The sequence below is a fragment of the Bos javanicus genome, chromosome 4 (assembly GCF_032452875.1).
Source record: "Bos javanicus breed banteng chromosome 4, ARS-OSU_banteng_1.0, whole genome shotgun sequence".
NCBI lineage: Eukaryota > Metazoa > Chordata > Mammalia > Artiodactyla > Bovidae > Bos > Bos javanicus.
In genome coordinates this window covers 95,856,591-95,875,613 of record NC_083871.1, presented here as the reverse complement: position 1 = coordinate 95,875,613, position 19,023 = coordinate 95,856,591, and the positions used below count along the sequence as shown (strand labels likewise).

At 53.8% G+C, this 19,023-nt stretch overlaps 1 protein-coding gene across 2 annotated transcripts in view; it reads left to right on the top strand.

Moving 5' to 3' along the window:
- The first annotated feature begins 1,359 nt into the window (after nt 1-1,359).
- PODXL (podocalyxin like) overlaps nt 1,360-19,023 on the top strand; it is a 49,455-nt gene continuing 31,791 nt past the window's right edge. The window contains exon 1 of one of the 2 annotated variants that reach the window (XM_061415401.1): nt 1,360-1,701. In XM_061415401.1, coding sequence (XP_061271385.1) covers nt 1,638-1,701 — 64 coding nt within the window. In that variant the 5' untranslated portion in view covers nt 1,360-1,637. The remainder of the gene's footprint in view (nt 1,702-19,023) is intronic. The other variant, XM_061415402.1, reaches the window with a different exon arrangement.

Here is a 19,023-nt window from a genome sequence, read left to right as displayed (position 1 = left end):
GCATCCTCCGCAGGGGATTCCAGGATCTGCATCATTCAAGCAGCTTTTGAAAACAAAAACCACCTAACCGAGGGGGAGGTCTTTGTTCTTTCACCGGGTTTACTCGGTTTATGGAATTCAATTCCCACCGCTACCCCGGGTCTGCAAATTTCTCCTTCCAGTACTGGGAACGGGGCCTCTTCATTCCCGCAGACTGTCTGTGTTCCCGGCCCTGTGCTAAGCATTTTATCTTAGATAAGTTTCATAGCAACCCTCTGGGCTAGGTAGTGTTATCCCTGTTTTACAGATGGAAAGAGCTGAGGTACACGGAATAACGTGCCCAGGGTTTTACAGCTAATAGATGGACATAGCTAGGTTTTGAGGTCAAGTCGGTTTTAAATCGAAGCCCTAAATTTTCATTGTTGTTCTTGATATAGCAAGGGTAAGAACAATAATAATACTGAGCAATTGCTATATGCCAGGCACTGCGAAAAGTATTTTCTCCAAACTACTTTCAGAAGCAGGTCTGATAGTTACCAGTTCTGTGATCTTCAGATCACTGAAAAAGCCATTTTCAGTCAATTCCATACCTACAAAACGAAGCTGAAAACATCGCTGTTGCGAAGAACAAATGATTTAATATATGCAAAGCCCTTAGAACACCAAGTGGCACATATGATTAATCCTTCAATATTTTGTCTTGTTTTTTGTTTGGTTTTGCATTTCTTTTCCCATCACCTCCATTCACAAGTGAGGTCGGTTTAGAAAAGCTGAACAACTAATTAGTCCAGATTGCTGGGTGCAGACCCTATGGTGCAAACCCTATAGCGCAGACCTGCTCATAAATTGTGCGCGATGCGGGCCCGCCCGCAAGTGAGTTGCACCTGGCAGGTGGGAGACGCGCTCCTCAGGCTTTGCAACAAAACGCGCTGCAGCCGGGAGGCCTGGAGCGCTCCGTGGAGAACACACAGCCTTGGGAGCCTTCTAGCTCTGGATCTGGGCGAACAGGAACGCGGCAGTGTTGAGGGGGGGGCGGTCCCGCCAGACTCGCCTCAAAAGTATCGCGGGAGACACCTGCGCTCCAGGGCGGGCAGGGGGCGGTCTGGTGCCGGGAATCTCCCCCGCTACCGCGCCTCCCGGCGCTCACGCTCACATCCCCCCATCCTCTCTGCCCCGAGCAGGGGCCGCCCGCCAGAAGCCTGGAGCCCGGAGCCCGGAGCCCGGAGCCCGGAGCCGGGAGCCGGGAGCCGGCCGCGCTCCCCCGCCCGCCGCGCGCCAGGGCGGAGTTTCCTCCTCGGTCATTGTTCTCCGCCCAGCGCCTCCCCGCCCGCGCGCTCCTGGGGAAGGGGAGGGGAGGGGGCGGGGGCCGGCGCGGACGGGACCGGAGTCGCCGCAGCCGCCGGCCGGGCCGCAGCCGCGCAGATACCGCCCGCGACGCAGCTGCCTGCCGCTCCTCTGCCGCCTGGCTCGGCGCCTCGGCTGGCTCTGCCGCAGCGGCCGCGAGGAGGGGCCACCGGAGCGCGACTCGGGACGCTCGGGCCACCGCCCGGCCGTCGGAGCCACAGCCAGGCCTCCCGGAGAGGCGTCCAGACGCTCCCGCCGCCCGGACCCTTGGCCAAGTCCGCAGCCACCTGCTCCGCGCCCGCGCCTAGGACACGATGCGCTCCGCGCTGTTGCTCTCGGCGTTTTTGCTGCCGCTGCCGCTGCTGCTCTCCGGTAATGGTCAGTGATGGTGGCTCGGGCTCCGCCGGGACTCCCCTTGTGCCGGTGCGCCCCCGGCCGGGCCCGCTGCTGGGAAACCCGCCCTGCCTCGTGGCGGGACCCGGGAGCAGCCCCTGCGCCCACTACTACCCGGGGCCACACGCGGAGCCCTGACCTTGCACCAGCCAGGCCCCTTCCCACCCCCGGAGAACGCCGCAGGTGCCGGGATCCGAGCGTGGGTCGTCCGGATCTCCACGTGGGTGGAGTTGCGATGGGTTCTGTTCGGGCAAACAGGGGCGCTCCGGCGCTGAGTGGGCTCGCTGTCCTAGAGTCGGGACTTGGGGCACCGCGAGCCTCCACGCTTCCACTGGACCCCCAGCGTCTGATCACTTTTTTCTCCGCGTTGGAGCGGTAAGGGACGGTATTGTGTCGTCGTTAATTCCAGGCAGAGCGGCAGGCTTGGAGCTTATGAGGAAGTCCCCGAAACAGGTGACAAACCTCCAGTAACGGCCCTCGAGGCCATGTGTTTCGCGTTCTGCTGAGTGCATGTGGTCACTCAGCTCACTTGAACCTGTGCTGGGGCAGGTGGAAAGGGGGAGGGAATAAGTGGATTCTCCACAATCCCAGACTCACCTGAGTGGGGCCCCTGCCTCCAGGGCACCGAGGGAACAACTCCCTTCTCTGTACACGGCCAGGAAGGTGAGAGTCCCTCCCAGCCCTTTGTGGAGAAAAGAATTTCTCTCTCATGAAACCAGCCTGGACTGTGCCATAGACACATCTCCCATATTTCTTCTAAAGGTGAAAATCTGGTGGGACAGGTACTGTCCCAGAGTCCCTAGGAACAGCTAGGAGTCTCAGCCCCAGGAGAGAGAAGCATTTCTTTCTTGCCCACCAGAGCAGGTGTCTGCAGGGAGAAAGAGCCCTGTTTCCATTCTAGAGTCAGGAGGGCTGTGGTGACAGTTGAGACAGAGAGGGGACCTTGCTCTTCTTGGTAGGTGCTGCCTTCTGGACTAAAGTCTTAGGGGAAGGGTGGGGTGGCATGGCAGTGCAGTCTGTTTTCTTCGTCAGAGGGAACTTTGCTCATGGCAAGGGGCAGGCTCTCAAGGAGCAAGTAGGTTTGGGCATCCTCCAGGGAGCGGCCCTGAGACTCCACAGCCTGGCCTGAAAGGGGTGAGTGGGTGAAGAGGTGACGCCTGCAGGAGGGATTCCAGTGTGAGGAGCACTGCAGATTTGCACAACCTGCAGGGCTGAGCAGATGCAGGAGTGGGGCGTCTCTTCTCAGTCCTGCTCTCAGGCAAATGGACCTCAGTGTGGACCCGACGCACACCCTTTCTGCCAGGAGCCTCTTAGCACCATCCAGAAGGGAGATGGGCTGTGTTAGGAAGGCTGGGGTAGTTCCCAGTGCCTCTGAGCTTCAGGAGCTGAGCTTGAAGGAGAAGGTGGAGGCTGTGGGATGAGACCTCTGCTCCTCTGTCCTCAGAGGTCACTCTGTCTGGAGCCACCCATAAAATGCAAAGAGCTCCAAGCCCCACTCCTTGCTGGCTTCGAGGCTGGGACTCTCTTCCTTGGCACCTGTGCACTGCCCAGAAACCCTGTCTCTTCCAAGAAGCCCTCTTCAAGCCTAGCATGGGGCATGGAGTATGGTAGGAGCTCCATCTGTGGTAAAGAAAAGAGGAACCATAACCCTGCTTCCTCTCCCACCAGCAAATCACTTGGACTTTCTGAGCCCAGGTGTCCGGTTCCTAAAATGCTACCATTGTATGTAGTGATAACGGGAAGTGTGTTGAAGAGTGTTAGCTGGCAAGGGAATATCACTATTAACATTATTATTTGCTATACTGAGACCAGAGAAGGCTGAAGGGTGCAGACTGTGGCAGAGTTGGGAAGATCCCCTGGAGAAGGGAATGGCAACCCACTCCAGTATTCTTACCTGGAGAATCCCATGGACAGAGAGAGTAGCCTGGCGGGCTATAGTCCATGGGGTCGCAAAGTGTTGGACATGACTGAGCACACCATAGGGACCCAGTAAGGACGGCTTCATCTCTGCTCTTCTGAAGGTATGGCTGGCTGAGTTGCAGTCATCTGGGAGGGTGAACCCCCAAACTGCTGGAATCCTGTGATTTAGTTCTAAGCAAGGTTTCAAGTAGAACAAATGAATTATATCCGACAGGGCCCTGGGATCTTACCTTCTATTGTAGCTGGGTCACACAGCGTCAGCAGCATCCAGCCCGGTGCCGACAACCCATTTAGACCCCTTTCTGGTTTGATATCCACTTGGTTGAACCATATGGCAAATTGTACCTCTAAACCTGTTTCCATATCTGTAAGACAGAATGAAAGAGCAGGGGAACATCTAGTGTCACTGTGACATTTCTGGGCTTTTGCCGAAAGGACAGGTTGACTGAGCACTGTCTTAAGGGTCTGATTGTGTCATTCGATGGATGAATCTTAGGCAAGGGAAAGGCAGCTAGAGGTGGTTGAAAACACTCGAACTTTGGATCAGACAGACTTACATGACTGAAGACCAGATAGTGAACGTCTTTGAGTCTGTAAAAAATGACAACAAATCTCCATCTTGCAGGTTGTTCTGAAAATGAGAGATAACATATTAATGAGTTTGCCGTTGTGCCCAACTCACCATCAGAACTCAAAAAATCCTGGCTTTTATGGTTAATAAGCCATACGCGCTCTTCCCCCAGCATCAAGATTCTGCTAATGTCTGTGTCAATTGCTAAGCAGTAACAAAAAACTGAAGCTTAAAGTGCCACGTGTTGGTGGAAAGGGTGGCATATGTGGAGAAGTGGCAGGATTTGGGAAGGGGTGATTTGGACAAAGTGAGGCAGGGGTTATACAGGGATTTTATTTTATTTTTTAATTAATTAATTTTTTGGCCACCCCATGCAACACGCGGGACTTTAGTTCCCTGACCTGGGATTAAACCAGTGCTCCCTGCATTGGGAGCACAGAGTCTTAACCACTGGACCACCAGGGAAGTCCTAGACAGGGATTTTAAAATAAAAGGATCAGCAGGGGGTGAGAGATCCTTCCTAGGGTGGCCTGAGGCAGAATGAATTGCAGGGTGTAGCGAAGACGTGGATCAGAAGCTGGGGATATGATGGGGGCTTCTTGAGCTGAGGGAGTCAATGAACTGCAAGGAGGCTTTGGGGAGGAGGTGAACTTTCAGAGCCCAGAAAGAACATTCCATGGGGTGGGGCTGGGGACAGCGGGTGTTCCAGTGAGGTGCTGTTTGGGCTTTGAGGCAGGAGTGAGCTAGACAAAGAGGGGGCGGTACTGGGAGGAGACTGGTTCCAGCAGGCTGAGAGGGAGGTGCGGACGGGCTGGGGAGGTTGAGGAAAGACTCCCGGAGACACCAGGTGGCTGCTTGGCCAGAGCTGCAGGGTGTGGCCATCAGGGAGGGAGGGCCCTCTGGGGGTCGCCCAGGACCTAGAGAAGCCAGGGCACAGAGGTGGGGGGAGAGGCAGCTCCCTGCCTTTGCTTTTTTCCTCAAAATTTGGAGGGAGAGGAAGGGGTCCTGCTGAGTAGGGTTTTGATATCTCTGCCCCCGCTTTGGAAGCCCAGAAAGGATGGGAATTCCACCTGGGGTGAATCCCCCTGGGTGGGGAGGGTTGGAGCATTAACCCCGTCCATCCTTCTGGTATCACCTCTGCCGAGCTTTCCTAGAGGGAACCCAGTCCTGTTCCAGGGTCTGTAAGGGCGTCTCCTCCACCACTCAGGGAGCCCCTCAGGGCAGAGCCGGTAGCACATTCATCTGTCCTCCAGGGCCCAGCGCAGCACTGGGCACTAAGCTCAGGAAATGTTATCTGGACTGGGAAACTTGAGGGGAACTGGCCCCAGCCCCTGGCTTTTCAGGCGCTCTGGAAGTGGGAGGCATGAGGCCAGCTCGAACCCCTGTGGTGATGCTGGCCACCAGGCTCTTTCTGCAGCAGCCAGAGCCACTGGAAGCAACCACGGAGGTTCAGGACTTCTGGGCGTGGGAATACAGACCAGCCAGGCGGCCGCTGTGAGGACCGCTCAGCTCCTAAGGGAAGTGAAAGGAACCCTCCGAACAGCACTTGGCACTTCTTGGGAGGGGCATCGGAATGTAGACGATCCTTACCCCAGGAAGGGCCGGCTTCTTCACACCCCCTGGGATCCTGTGCAGGGCTGCCAAGTACAAGCTCGAGCCAGAGTGGATATCCTCCCACGTTCCTGGAGAAGGGGAGTGACCACCCTCTGCCCACTCCCTGCCCAGCCGTCCGAACCCAAGCCTGCCTATAGACTTCATCAGACTGAGAGGAGGCTGGAGCTCTGTCCTCAGCTCAAGGCTTACTTCCTAGTCATGCCCACAATGTAGGATGCAGGGCAGGGGGCTCAGCAGGGGGTGTCCGTGTCTCGTTTCATCCCCAGCCAACCCCACGTAGTGGTGTGCTTCTCTCCTTGTCCTGTGTCCTGTCCACTTTGTGGGGCTGTTAGAACATCAGGTGGCAGATCTGGGATCACCACTCTTCAGGCCACACCGGTAGGTAATCACAGCTCTAGGTATTCTCTGTAGGGAAAGCCTTCAAGAAAATCTACACAAAAGATACACGGTAAGGAGCCTCCTTGTATTTGCAACAGTGTAGTCCATAAGATTGGAGAAGGAAATGGCAACCCACTCCAGTGTTCTTGCCTGGAGAATCCCAGGGACTGGGGAGCCTGGTGGGCTGCCGTCTATGGGGTCGCAGAGAGTCAGACACGACTGAAGTGACTTAGCAGCAGCAGTCCATAAGATACCTTCAAGTAGGCAGCCTACTGGCTGTTCAAAATAGAATTCAGTCAACAAAGGGTGGTTTCCACAGTACTTCTGAATAACCCAGAAAGTCAGAGAACACAGAATTCTAGAGCAGGGAGCCTTTTGGAAGTCATCTTCTACGCCCCCTCGTTTTTTCAGATGAGGGGATGAACTTGCTGAAGTTCTCTGGGCCTCTTGGGGACGTGTGTGCATGTGCGTGTCTGCAGCCGCAGCCACTAGTAAATGTACTCAACCTCAGGGCTCATTCTTCCCTGGGCATTGGAGAAACTCCCTCCGACCCTGTGAAGACAGGGCTGCATGGTTGGTGGTGACATCTCTGCTGGGTGCCCAGGCTCTCTCCCCACCCCTCCACTGGCCAGGTACACTGAGGCTTGGAGCCACTTTGTCACTGAAGATTTAGGCTCCCCTGTCAGAGTGCTGGCCCCACGCGTCGTGATTGCGTGTCTTGTCTCCCATTGCCTGGGCGCCTCTGGTATCCGCAGCATGGAGTCAGAATCCAGAACAAAGAGCAGGTGAGAAGTCATTGTTCCAGGACTAGTGCACAGATTCAGGAGCAGCCCCTCCCCACCTGCCCCCTCCCCACGAGCCCCCACCCCACGAGCCCCCTCCCCACGTGGCCCCACCCCACAAGCCCCCTCCCCACGAGCCCCCACCCCACGAGCCCCCACCCCATGAGCCCCCACCCCACGAGCCCCCACCCCACGTGGCCCCTCCTCATGTGTCCCCACCCTGTGCTGTCATACAGGCACTGCTGTGGACCACTCCCACAACCAGCACAGATCTCCAGCCTCTTGGCCTTCCAGCCACCCATCCTCCCACTGTCCCCACCCCTTGCCCTGGCACGCACCACCACCACCCTCTCTTCCTTTGTAGCCTTACACCCCTCGGGGTCAGCCACCTCCAACTTCCCTAGGGCCAGGGTGCAGGGTGGCACCCTGTCCGCCAATTGTCATGGCCGGAAGGCGGTGGGCCTCAGCCCAGTGGGAAGAGAGTGTGGAGAAATGTCCATGTGTGGCTGGCCGTGCAGCTCCAGCTTGGGGTGCAGAGGACCCTCCCAGAGCTGGACCCCTGGAGATGCATGGACTGACCTGGGAGCCCACAGTTGTCTGACCCCTAACCTTCCAGTTCAGGTCAGCATGGAAGGGACAGTGGGAAGGCCAGGACACTTTGTAATTCTTCAACTGAACGTAGGCAAGGTGGGGTTGAACCCATGCCCCCTTTGCAGCAGAAATTCATAGAGCTCTGTCCGAGGGATCCCTCCATCTCCATCTGGTCTGATTCCTCTGCTAATCTGCTCAGATCCTGCTGACTGGAGTGAGACCTTCCAGCCAGGGCCACAGAGGTTGCCTATGGACAGCCTCTATCTCACAGATTATTCCAGAGAGGGCAAATGGAGGCCCCAGGCACCAAGGGCCATGGTAGATCACATAAGCAGCTCTTATTCCCAATGTCTGCCTGCCACATCTGACATTTCCTTCAGCTCTCTGCTGCAGTGCCACCTTCTCAGAGAAGCTTTCGGGCCTCCACACCCCCACCCCTTCTCCCCTGAGACTTTTCTCCATCTCTCCTGATGGGCATTCATTTCTTTGTCTTTTCCCTGAGTTCCACAAGGGCAGGGACTTCTGTTGGTCAGTGCTGTAGCCATAGCATCCACAAGAGTACCCAGCACATAGTAGGTATTCGATAAATATTTGCTGAGTGAGTGAGCAAGAGGCAGAGTGAGCTGTATTAGAACCTGAAATCTTGTCTGCCAGTTCGGGCTTTCCAACTATGAGGCTCCTGACCTGACTCCAGCAGAGAAGCAGGTGGTAGGGAGGCTGGCCTCATCCATGGCGGAGTGGACACAGAGGCAGGAGGGTGAGCTGCCTTGTGGTCCAAGGTAGCTACTCAGGCTCCAGTTGTCAGGAGAAAAGAACAAGAAGGCTGCAGCTCTTCTGCTAGAAACCACACACACCCCATCCAGTTACAGTTTGTTGAATGAAACTTGGTTCTATGGTCACATGTAGCTGCAAGGGAAGCAGGAAGAGTGAGCTTTATTTCAGGCAGACATGTGCCTAACCAACAATCAGTGCTTCTGTTGTAAAGAAGTGAAGGATGATGGATATTGGAATAGGTCCCTGGCACATGCTATCATGGTCCTGCTCACTGGTTTTCTCTTCCCTCAGTCCTCCTACCTTGTAGTAAGATCCACTTTGCATCTGTCTGCACGAGTGAAACAAGCAGTTGGCCCCTGTGACCTTAGGCTTTGCCACCTTCTGGCTCAGCCACGTCCAGCTTGGTCCTTGCTTTTTGCAGCTCCAGCCTTTTCGTATTGGTGGAGCAGCTCCTTGTGATGCTCAGGGAAACCCAGCTCCCTCCCTCTCCAGTCCCTCAGCCACGAGCTGCACCAGTGAGCCAGGTGCCCTGGGGCCATCCCATGAGCAGCGCCTCAGCCAGGGCAAGCATGGGGGACTCCTGTCCCCCACATTTCTCTGGATGGGAAAGAAGAGTTTCTGTGTCCCATGCTCCTCTTCCCGCCTCAGCAGGGCAAGTGCAGGGCAGCAGGAGGTACTGTTCTTAGGAGTTTTGTCCATGGACTCTTGCGAGAGCAGCAGCTGGAGGCCAGTGACCCTTAAACCTGGAGAGGTTCTGTGAACTGTTTTAGCGCCTCCAAGAGCTTGGGGTACACTCCTGGAGGGGAAAACGAAGAGTAGGTCCGTTGGGAGGGATCCAATTCACATCCCATTCACTTGGTAAGGCTCTGCAATTATCTGTTCTATAGAGTTGGTCTCCACAAAAGAAGTCCTTTGAGAGTTCTCTCTGTAGTCATAGAGAAGAAAAATAGAAATCTCCTGGCATAGTGCCCCAGGCTTCAAAGTCAGAAGCTTGAATCCCAAGTGGCTCAGTAGTAAAGAAACCACCTGTCAATGCAGGGGTTCTCTGGGTCAGGAAGATTCCCTGGAAGAGAAAATGGCAACCCACTCCAGTATTCTTGTCTGGAGGATTCCGTGGACAGAGGAGCCTGGCAGGCTGCAGTTTGTGGGGTCACAGAGTTGGACATGACTGAGCAACTGAGCACATTGTCGCTTACTAGCCTTGTGATTTCAGACTTGTTTCCTGGCTTGTCTCCTCCTGCCTTCCTCGGTGAGGGTTGAATATTTCATATGTCATGTCAGTGATGGGCCTGACAATACTTTAGTTTTATTTCTTTAGTTGACTTCAGCTCTAACCCAAGGTGAGGTGTGATGAAACAGATCCTGCCACTGCCCCCTCCCAAACTGGCGCATCTGCCGTGGCCTTGCTGGGCTGAGCTTTCTCCTCCGTGACCTTTTCCCATTGAGTCACTGCAGCCGGGCCACTCAGGACGAGGGCCCTGGTTCTGGGGGATTAGTTGTACGCTGTAGTCCTGGATGAGGGTGTGCTTAGCTAAGAAGGGGCTCCGATGGTCAGGTCCCTTCCTTCCTAGTTCCCACCCAGGTGCTTCTCACTTCACCCTTAGGGGGCACTGCCCTTCACTTCTGGGCTTCAAGTCAATACAGGCTTTCCTGAAGCCCCTCAGATCCTGACCCTGGCAGCCTCTGAGGTTCTTCTGCCCATCACCCTGTGAAATGGAGTCTCCCATCACATGGCTCTTTTTCCTTTTTTCTTCAAATTTTATTTAGCTATAGTTGATTTACGATACTGTGTTATTTTCAAGTGGACGCTTCAGATTCTTTCCATTATAGGTTATCAATTAAACGTACTTCCCTGTGTTTCTTCAGGAGGTCCTTGTTCTTTATTTTTCAATATAGTGGTACTTATGCTCAGTCGCTCCAGTCGTGTCCGACTCTTTGTGTCCGCTCCGACTCTTTGTGTCCCCGTGGACTGCAGCCCTCCAGGCTTCTCTGTGCATGGGATTCTCCAGGCAAGAATCCTGGAGTGGGTTGCCATGCCTTCCTCCAGGGGATCTTCCTGACCCAGGGATTGAATCCACATCTCCTGCATTGCAGACAGAGTCTTTGTACACTCAGCCACCCAGGAAGCCCCTAGTCATTCAGTGGTGTCCAACTCTTTGCAACCCTATAAACTGTAGCCCGCCAGGCTCCTCCGTCCCTGAAATTCTCCAGGCTAGAATACTGCAGTGGATAGCCATTCCCTTCTCCAGGGGATCTATAGTGATGCATATCTATTAAGCCCGTACTCCTGATTTATGCCTCCCTCCCCCTCTTCCCCTTTGGTAACTGTAAATTTGTTTTCTGTGTCTGTGAGTCTGTTTCTGCTTTGTAAATAAGTTGATTTGTACTATTTTCTAGATTACACATAGAAATGATAAATAATAGTTGTTTTTCTTTGTCAGACTTAGTATGAGAATCTCTTAAGTCCATCCATGTTGGTGCAAATGGCATATTTCACTCTTTTATGGTTGAGTAGTTATTCACTGCATGTGTATAAATTATACACACACACACACTCTACATCTTCTTTATGCACTTAACTGTCAGTGGACATTTAGGTTGCTTCCTGTCTTGGCTATTGTGAATAGTCCGTTTCTCTTTTTTCACCCTGGATAAGTGCTCCTCCCGCCACCCGTGCTCCACTGCCCTGTCCAGCACGTGGGTCTGAGTCTCTCCTTCTCTGTAGCTTCCTTTCTCCATCCTTCCTCACCGTGACTCTGCGCCAAACTCCCAGTGAGTGCAGCCAAGCCAACCAGTGAACCATGCCATTGGTCTTTGCACAGCCACCTCTATATTTTCTTTCTCCGGGGAGGGAAGGAGGGGAGGCCCTGGAGTTTACAATCCAGCCTCTGATGAAAACCAGGCAAACAAGTAGCTCCTCACAAAGCAAGAGGTAGGAGGAAGATAGGAACTCCTCTCGGAGCTGCCTTTGGTTTTCTCCACAATAAACGCCAGTGGGGTGTGTCCTGTGCCTCTGTTTACTGAGATGGTAAATCTGGGCTAGCACCATATGGGGTTTTTTTTTCCCTTTCACAATTCAGGGAGATGAGCTGTGTCCCAAACTGTCCAAAAAGAACACTTAGTTCAGTTCAGTTCAGTCGCTCAGTTGTGTCCGATTCTTTGAGACCCCATGAATCGCAGCACGCCAGGCCTCCCTGTCCATCACCAACTCCCAGAGTTCACTCAGACTCACGTCCATCGAGTCGGTGATGCCATCCAGCCATCTCATCCTCTCGTCCCCTTCTCCTCCAGCCCCCAATCCCTCCCAGCATCAGAGTCTTTTCCAATGAGTCACGTCTTCACATGAGGTGGCCAAAGTACTGGAGTTGCAGCTTTAGCATCATTCCTTCCAAAGAACACCCAGTACTACTCAAAATTTTAATAATTACGCTCTCAGTAAATGTTTGATAAATGAATAAAATATTGTTTTTTGAATAAAAGGGAACCATGATCCAAAACGTTTGGGAAATGCTGCCTACTGTGCTCCCCTCGGTGGAAAGTCAACACATTCTAGGATCTGAAGTGGTCTGAGGGGTCCTCATTACTTTTCTTTAACCCCAAGTTCCTCAGGCACACCTTAACCATGGAACCTTTTCCTCTTTTCGTTCCTCTTTTTAATAGAACATCTACTGGGGGGATGCCAGCGTGAAGTTAGTGACCAACAGTCCCAGTTTACCCAGGATTGAGAGGGTGACTTTCAGAGCCAAAACCCAGACAATCCTATGTAAAGATCTCTGTGTGTGTGCTCAGTTATGTCCAGCTGACTCTTTGTGACCCCCATGGACTGTAGCCCCCCAGACTCCTCTGTCCATGGGATTCTCCAGGCAAGAATACTGGAGTGGGTTGCCATTCCCTTCTCTGGGAGATCTTCCTGACCCAGGGATCGAAGCTCTGTCTCTTGAGTCTCCTGCATGGCGGGTGGATTCTCGTGCCACCTGAGAAGCCCATGTAAAGACCTGGACCAGGTCAAATGTAAAAACACAACTGGCTGTGTCTGGGGTGTCGCAAAGCCAGATCTTCTATTTATTCATTACTTGTTAATTGTTTGGCTGCCCCGAGTCTTAGTTGCAACACACATTATCTTCATTGCAGCACTCGGCTTCCAGAGCACAAGGGCTCAGTAGTCGCCCCATGGAATATGGGATCTTAATTCCCCAGCCGGGCATCAAACCTTCATCCCTTGCACTGGAAGGCAGATTCTTAACCAGTGGACCCGCAGGGAATTCCCCTAAGCAAGATCTTCTTGACGTGGTGATGGAGCAGGAGCAGGCCCTCCTTCCTTAGGGGCTTCGTAGGAAACTTCTGGAAGGCTGTGGCCACTAGGAAAGCTGCTTGTACCTGAGTCTGGGCAGGATGAGTGGCATTCAAGGCTAGTGGCCTCTCCTGGGTGCTTAAAGGTCAAAGCGTTTCTCACATGGAAGTTGGAGGCATCATGAAGACTGGTTGTGCGTCTTCTGATGGTTGACCTTTTCGCTCCAATGGGAGCAAACGCAGTTCGCCAGTTACTTCCAGCTTCCTTCCTGTTGTGCCTCTGCCCCTGCTCTTTTGAGCCCCTGATCGTGACATCTCCGTTTCCAGTTCGATCTGACTCTGTCATCCTGTCTCAAGCCTTGGAGAAGGGGGCTTCCAGAGCCAGCACCCTAAAATGGCTCACCAGAGGTAGTGATGCTGGAACTTTCCACTCAGTGCTAAGACCTCATCCACCCTCAGTCTGTCATTTTCCTGGGATTCAGGGAACCAAATGGCTGAAAAGAGTTTGTTTTTGTCTGCTGAGTCACCAGCTTGCCTGTGCTTCCCAAGCTGCCACTGGCAGGTGAGGCCCCTACCTTCTCCCAGGCAGGTCCATGAGCTGGGAGCCCCTTGCTCAGGCAGGCTTAGTCGTGCACCCCAGCTTTAGGGGGCACTGCTGAGTAGCATGGGCTGGGTCCCTGCCTTCCCACTGTGCTGTGCTGTCAGCCTACTCCCCAATGCACCCCTTTACCAGAAGACCCTTAGAGCATCATGCAAGATTGCTTACCACCCCCCACCCACCTCGAGGTTATCCCGGTGTCAGCTTCTCTGCAGATACAGTGGGTCAGGGCACTAGAGAGCTTATGCTATGGACAGTTAGCTTTTTGAGAGTCAGGCCCTACCGGGAGTGTAGGGCATATGCCCCCAGGATAGACAGCCACCTGGGAATTGGACCACAGAGTTCTGGTTACCAAAGGAGGCGTGACCTGTTGCCCAGGATGCTGACTATCTGTTTGCCCATCTTTCCCTTGATGGAGAGGGAATCCATGATTTCTAGGGTCCCTCTGGTTCTGATGGCTTCCTGGGTAGTTCAGCTGGTAAAGAATCTGCCTGCAATGCAGGAGACCCCTGTTCGATCCCTGGGTGGGGAAGTTCGCTTAGAGAAGGGATAGGCTACCCACTCTAGTATTCTTGAGCTTCCCTGGTAGCTCAGACGGTTAAGAATCTGCCTGCAATGTGGTAGACCTGAGTTTGATCCCTGGGTTGAGAAGATCCCCTGAAGAAGGGAAAGGCTACCCACTTCAGAATTCCATGGACTGTATAGTCCATGTGGTTGCAAAGAGTCGAATGCTACTGAGTGACTTTCACTTTCACTTTCTGGTTCTGACGGTATGACCCAGGGATGTGGAGGAAAGCGATGTCTGCACGGCTTCTAGAGCAGAGGACATACCCAGAAAAGTCACAGAGGACCATACACTGAGCCACATCCGGCCCTGTCTGCTCTGTAACTCTGCCTCTCTCTGGCCCCTGCTTCCCCAGCCTGAGGGGTGGGCATCAGCTACTCCTCTGGCTGCATCTTTAGTCATGATGCTACCACTCTAAAAGCAAAGACCAGTCTATAAAGGACCAGTCTCCCTGAAATCCTCTGGCCCTGGATGTGCCACCTCCAGAGCACTGCACCCACTTTTCAGATGGGAAACTCGAGGCAGGAGGATCATGGTTGTTTACCAGAGTCAGTCTTCCACTTGAGCACTTCTGTCTTAGTGCTTGAGATGTAGGGATACCAGAGACACTTGGCCCAGACATCCAGGCTTCTGCACCCACTCGGAGGGTGGTGAGTTGCAGTGAAGAGAGTGGGGAACAGTATGGTCAGGAGCCTGTGAGGCCGAGAACAAGAGGTGGTGCCTCCCGTTCTCCACCTAGGAGAAGGAGCCCTGGGTCTGACTTCAGAATCACCCTTGTGTGACCCAAGCAACCCTGAACCCCGTCCTGACCTTTGGAACCTTGGAAGGAAACATTTCATTTTGCTCCTAGTTTCTTCTGAAAAGAACAACTGTGAAATCACTGCATGGGGTGTGGGTGTTCGCACCTGCTGTTCTGGTGACGTGGAGCCTCCTCGGCTACTTTTCAGTTCAGTTCAGTTCGATCGCTCAGTCATGTCTGACTTCTTGTGACCCCATGGACTGGAGCACGACAGGCCTCCAGTCTGTGCACATCACCAACTCCCAGAGCTTGCCCAAACTCATGTCCATCAAGCTGGTGATGCCATCCAACCATCTCATCCTCTGTTGTACCCTTCTCCTCCTGTCTTCAGTCCTTCCCAAAATCAGGGTCTTTTCCAATGATCAGCTTTTTGCATCAGGTGGCCAAACTATTGGAATTTCAGCTTCAGCATCAATCCTTCCAATGAATATTCAGGACTAATTTCCTTTAAGATTCACTAGTTTGATCTTGCAGTCCAAGGGACTCTCAGGGATCTTCTCCAACACCACAGTCCAAAAGCATCAATTTTTCAGCATTCAGCTTTCTTTATAGTCCAACTCTCACATCCATACATGATGGGAAAAACCATAGCTTTGACCAGACAAGCCTTTGTTGGTCGTCTCTGCTTTTTATTATGCTGTCTAGGTTGGTCATAGCTTTTCTTCCAAAGAGCAAGTGTCTTTTAATTTCATGGCTGCAGTCCCATCTGCAGTGATTTTGGAGCCCAAGAAAATAAAGTCTGTCACTGTTTCCATTGTTTTTCCCTCTATTTGCCATGAAGTGATGGGACTGGATGCCATGATCTTCATTTTTTGAATGTTGAGTGTTAAGCCAGCTTTTTCACTGTCCTCTTTCACTTTCCTCAAGAGGCTCTTTAGTTTTTCTTTGCTTTCTGCCATAAGGGTGGTGTCATCTGCTTATCTGAGATTATTGATATTTCTCCCAGCAGTCTTGATTCCAGCTTGTGCTTCATCCAGCCCGGCATTTCGCATGATGTACTCTGCATATAAGTTAAATAAGTAGGGTGACAGTATACAGCCTTGACGTACTCCTTTCCCAGTTTGGAACCAGTTCGTTGTTCCATGTCTGGTTCTAACTGTTGCTTCTTGACCTGAATACAGATTTCTCAGGAGGCAGGTCAGGTGGTCTGGTGTTCCCATCTCTTTCAGAATTTTCCACAGTTTGTTGTGATCCACACAGTCAAAGGCTTTGGCGTAGTCAATAAAGCAGGTGTTTTTCTGGAATGCTCTTGCTTTTTCAATGATCCAATGAATATTGGCAATTTGATCTCTGGTTCCTCTGCCTTTTCTAAATTCTCTTGAACATCTAGAAGTTCTCGGTTCATGTACTGCTGAAGCCTGGCTTGGAGAATTTTGAGCATTACTTTGCTAGCATGTGAGATGAGTGCAATTGTGTGGTAGTTTGAACATTCTTTGGCATTGCCTTTCTCTGGGATTGGAGTAAAAACTGACCTTTTCCAGTCCTGTGGCCACTGCTGAGTTTTCTAACTTTGCTGGCATATTGAGTGCAGCACTTTCACAGCATCATCTTTTAGGAATTTGATATAGCTCAACTGGAATTGACCCCTTGACTACTACTTTTTGGAGGTGACTTTTCAGTCATTTGGATACCTGGCTGTGGCCGGGCGTGATCCTGGGATTCCTGATTCACTTCCTAGGCGGGGTGAATAGGAAACTGAGCTTCCTTGACTGGGCTCTAAGGCCCAAACATGAGGACAACTTGGCTTTGTTTAAAAGGAACATGGCTTTTAACTTTTCCTGCAGGCCTTGGTGGGGGACAGGGGGCGGGGCTTGCCCTCAATTGTTCGGCCATATTCATTCGGGAGGATTGTTTGTTCTTTTAAGCAGCACCTGACCAGACCCCCACTCCCCACTAGCCAGTCCTCCAACACCAAAGAAACCCAGGTTTCCTGCTCTGCAAGGGGAGGGGTAGTCTGCCTTCCCCCTGCTTCTCTGGGCCAAGTGCAGAGCAGAGTCATGGGTGATGGGGTTGGGGCTTTATTTAACCCTCTTTGTAGAGTTGAGTGGGGTTTCAAGCCGGGAGCACACTGACCTCAGCTCCTACCCACCCCCTGTCTTCCAAAGCGCTGCACATTTAGTGTGGGCGCTGCGTCCCAACGTGGATTTTCCTGCAGCAAGAAAGATGCAGGTGTTATTCCTAGAAGGGGAGGCTTCTCTCCAGGACAGGAAAAAAAAAAAGTTTGGACATTTGGAAAGCTGAGCCCACGGCCTTCACCTTCAGCTTCCAGCAGGTGGAAACCTGTCGTTCCCTGGGAAAATCGCAGGCTGCCTTTCGCAGAGCTTGCTCCCTTGGCTCCCAGCGGCCACCGGCCGTCAGTGCGGGACTTCCCTCTGGCTCTTGGTCTTTGTTTTGTTTTTGGGCCGGGAGTGTCGACTGGTCCCTGGCGGAGGTTTCCAGGGGCAGCTGAGAAACCCGTACACATCTGGCGATTTTCACAGCTTCGGGAGGGGGGGAAGGTGGCTGTGGGAACGACAACGTGCTCCCGCGGAAAAATATTTACCAGGGTTGTTTTTGAACTGGCTGCTAAGGAAGGAGTAGGATGCCAAATGTGCTCCTGCGTTGGCTGCATCCCAGGACCTGCGAGAAGCAGGTGCAGTGCGGGGTTTGGGGGGCGCAAGGGCAAGGAGAATGTGGGCCTGCAGGGGGATGGGGGAGAGCCACCTCCACGGACAGACCCCCTCCCCCAGCTAAAGTCCTGCTCCCCAGGCTGTGCCTGTATCTCCCCAGCCCGGGGCTCCATTACAAGGAGCGTCATGAGGGCACCTTCCCCACACTGGATCAGGGAGACCCAGATGGGACCCTGCTCAGTCTGGCGGCTCAGTGTCTGGTCAGGAAGACAGGCGCAGCAGTGCTGCTTATAAGCTTCAGAGGAATGAGGATACACTGTTTCCGATAGTGGTTGGTAGGAAACTGCATGGTGAGAAGAGAGAGGAAGCATACCTGCCTGTGCCCGTGGCCTCAGGTGGCAGAGGTGCAGCAGGGCGTAAAGCCCCCCCCGCCCCGTCCCCCCTTTCTTGAGCTCTGGGCACAGCGTTTGTGGCTCCAGCGCTCAGCAGGCTGTAGGCACGGTGGTCAGCCCACCTTACCATCCCAGCAGACCTCTGAAGAATTGGAGTATTTTGACATTCCCCCCCCAATGCTTAGACATTTTAAAATCGTTCACTTTGTTCTAAGGGAGGCCTTTCTCTTTCCCCTGACCAGAAGACCAGGCGCCCCCAGGAAGCCCCAGGCTCACTCAGGACCCGGGTCTCTCTCCCACCCTCTAAGCTCCTTCTCCTGGTGGAGGCTTGTACATCGCACTCAGGGTCCTTGAAACAGACCGTAAGGAGGAGCTGAAGGCGCTCTGCCCCTTCCCCAAGGTGCTGTCCCATCGTCCTGACCTTTGTAGGGGAGCCCAACTCCCTGGCGATGCCCAGTCAGCCGGGCATCACCCCGCCCACCGCAGGTCAGTGGCTTGGCGGCTGCTGGGCCAGCTGCCCGCTCACACAGATCAGGCTTCACATGGTCGGCAGCAGACCGAGGGATTAGGAGGCCCGGGTAGGGTGTTGTTTTAAAGGGGTTAGTCTGTCTTTCCAGTACAGGAAGAGCCACAGCCCTACCATGAAGCCTGACACCCTGTGCCCAGCCTCCCTTAGGCACAGCAGTGAGGGTGGCTCAGAGGCAGGAGGCTGGCCCAGGCCAGGCACCTCGATGCGGGAGTGGAGGAGGAAGCAGGAGGGGCCACAGGCGCTCAGGTAGAGATGGGCTGACATCCTGGGTGACCAGAGTTGACGAATTCCAAGCTCTCTTTCCTCTCTGCCATCAGCAACAGCATTATGAGTAATCCAGAGAACGCGTTTCGAAGCGTCTTGTTACAGGGTGGGGATGGGGTTCTGCCCTCTGACCCCACCTGGAGAGCATCTGCTGGGGGTGGGCAGCCAGCTCTGGCCTGGGGTTGTCACTAAGAGGGATCGCAGAGCTTGCTGAAGGCCCCCTGTGCTAGCCTGGGGGATGGGGGGAGGATGAGAGCAGGGCTGCCCTATAGCAGGCCTCCTGGCTCCCCATTCTGCTCCTGCCCCTCCAAATCTTCAAGGCCCACGGTGCTGAAAGCCCACTCTTGAGTGCCAGCCAGCCAGTCGGGAGTGGTTCTGGGGCAGCAGCCAAGTAGAGTGGCCCACTCGGGGAGGGCCTGAGATTCTGCCTGACTCTGGGACCCCGGTGGCAAGGGAGGCGCTCAGGAGGTGGGCCCGGGGCCAGCCCTCCCATCCTCTCCCTCCCTGCGCTCTGGTGGGACCCATCCATGCAGCTCAGCCTCCACACGGACGCGCCCAAAGCGCGGCCCATGCCCCAGGGCCTGCCCCGGGGCCACCCCAGTGCCCAATGGCAGTAGGACAGACAGACACA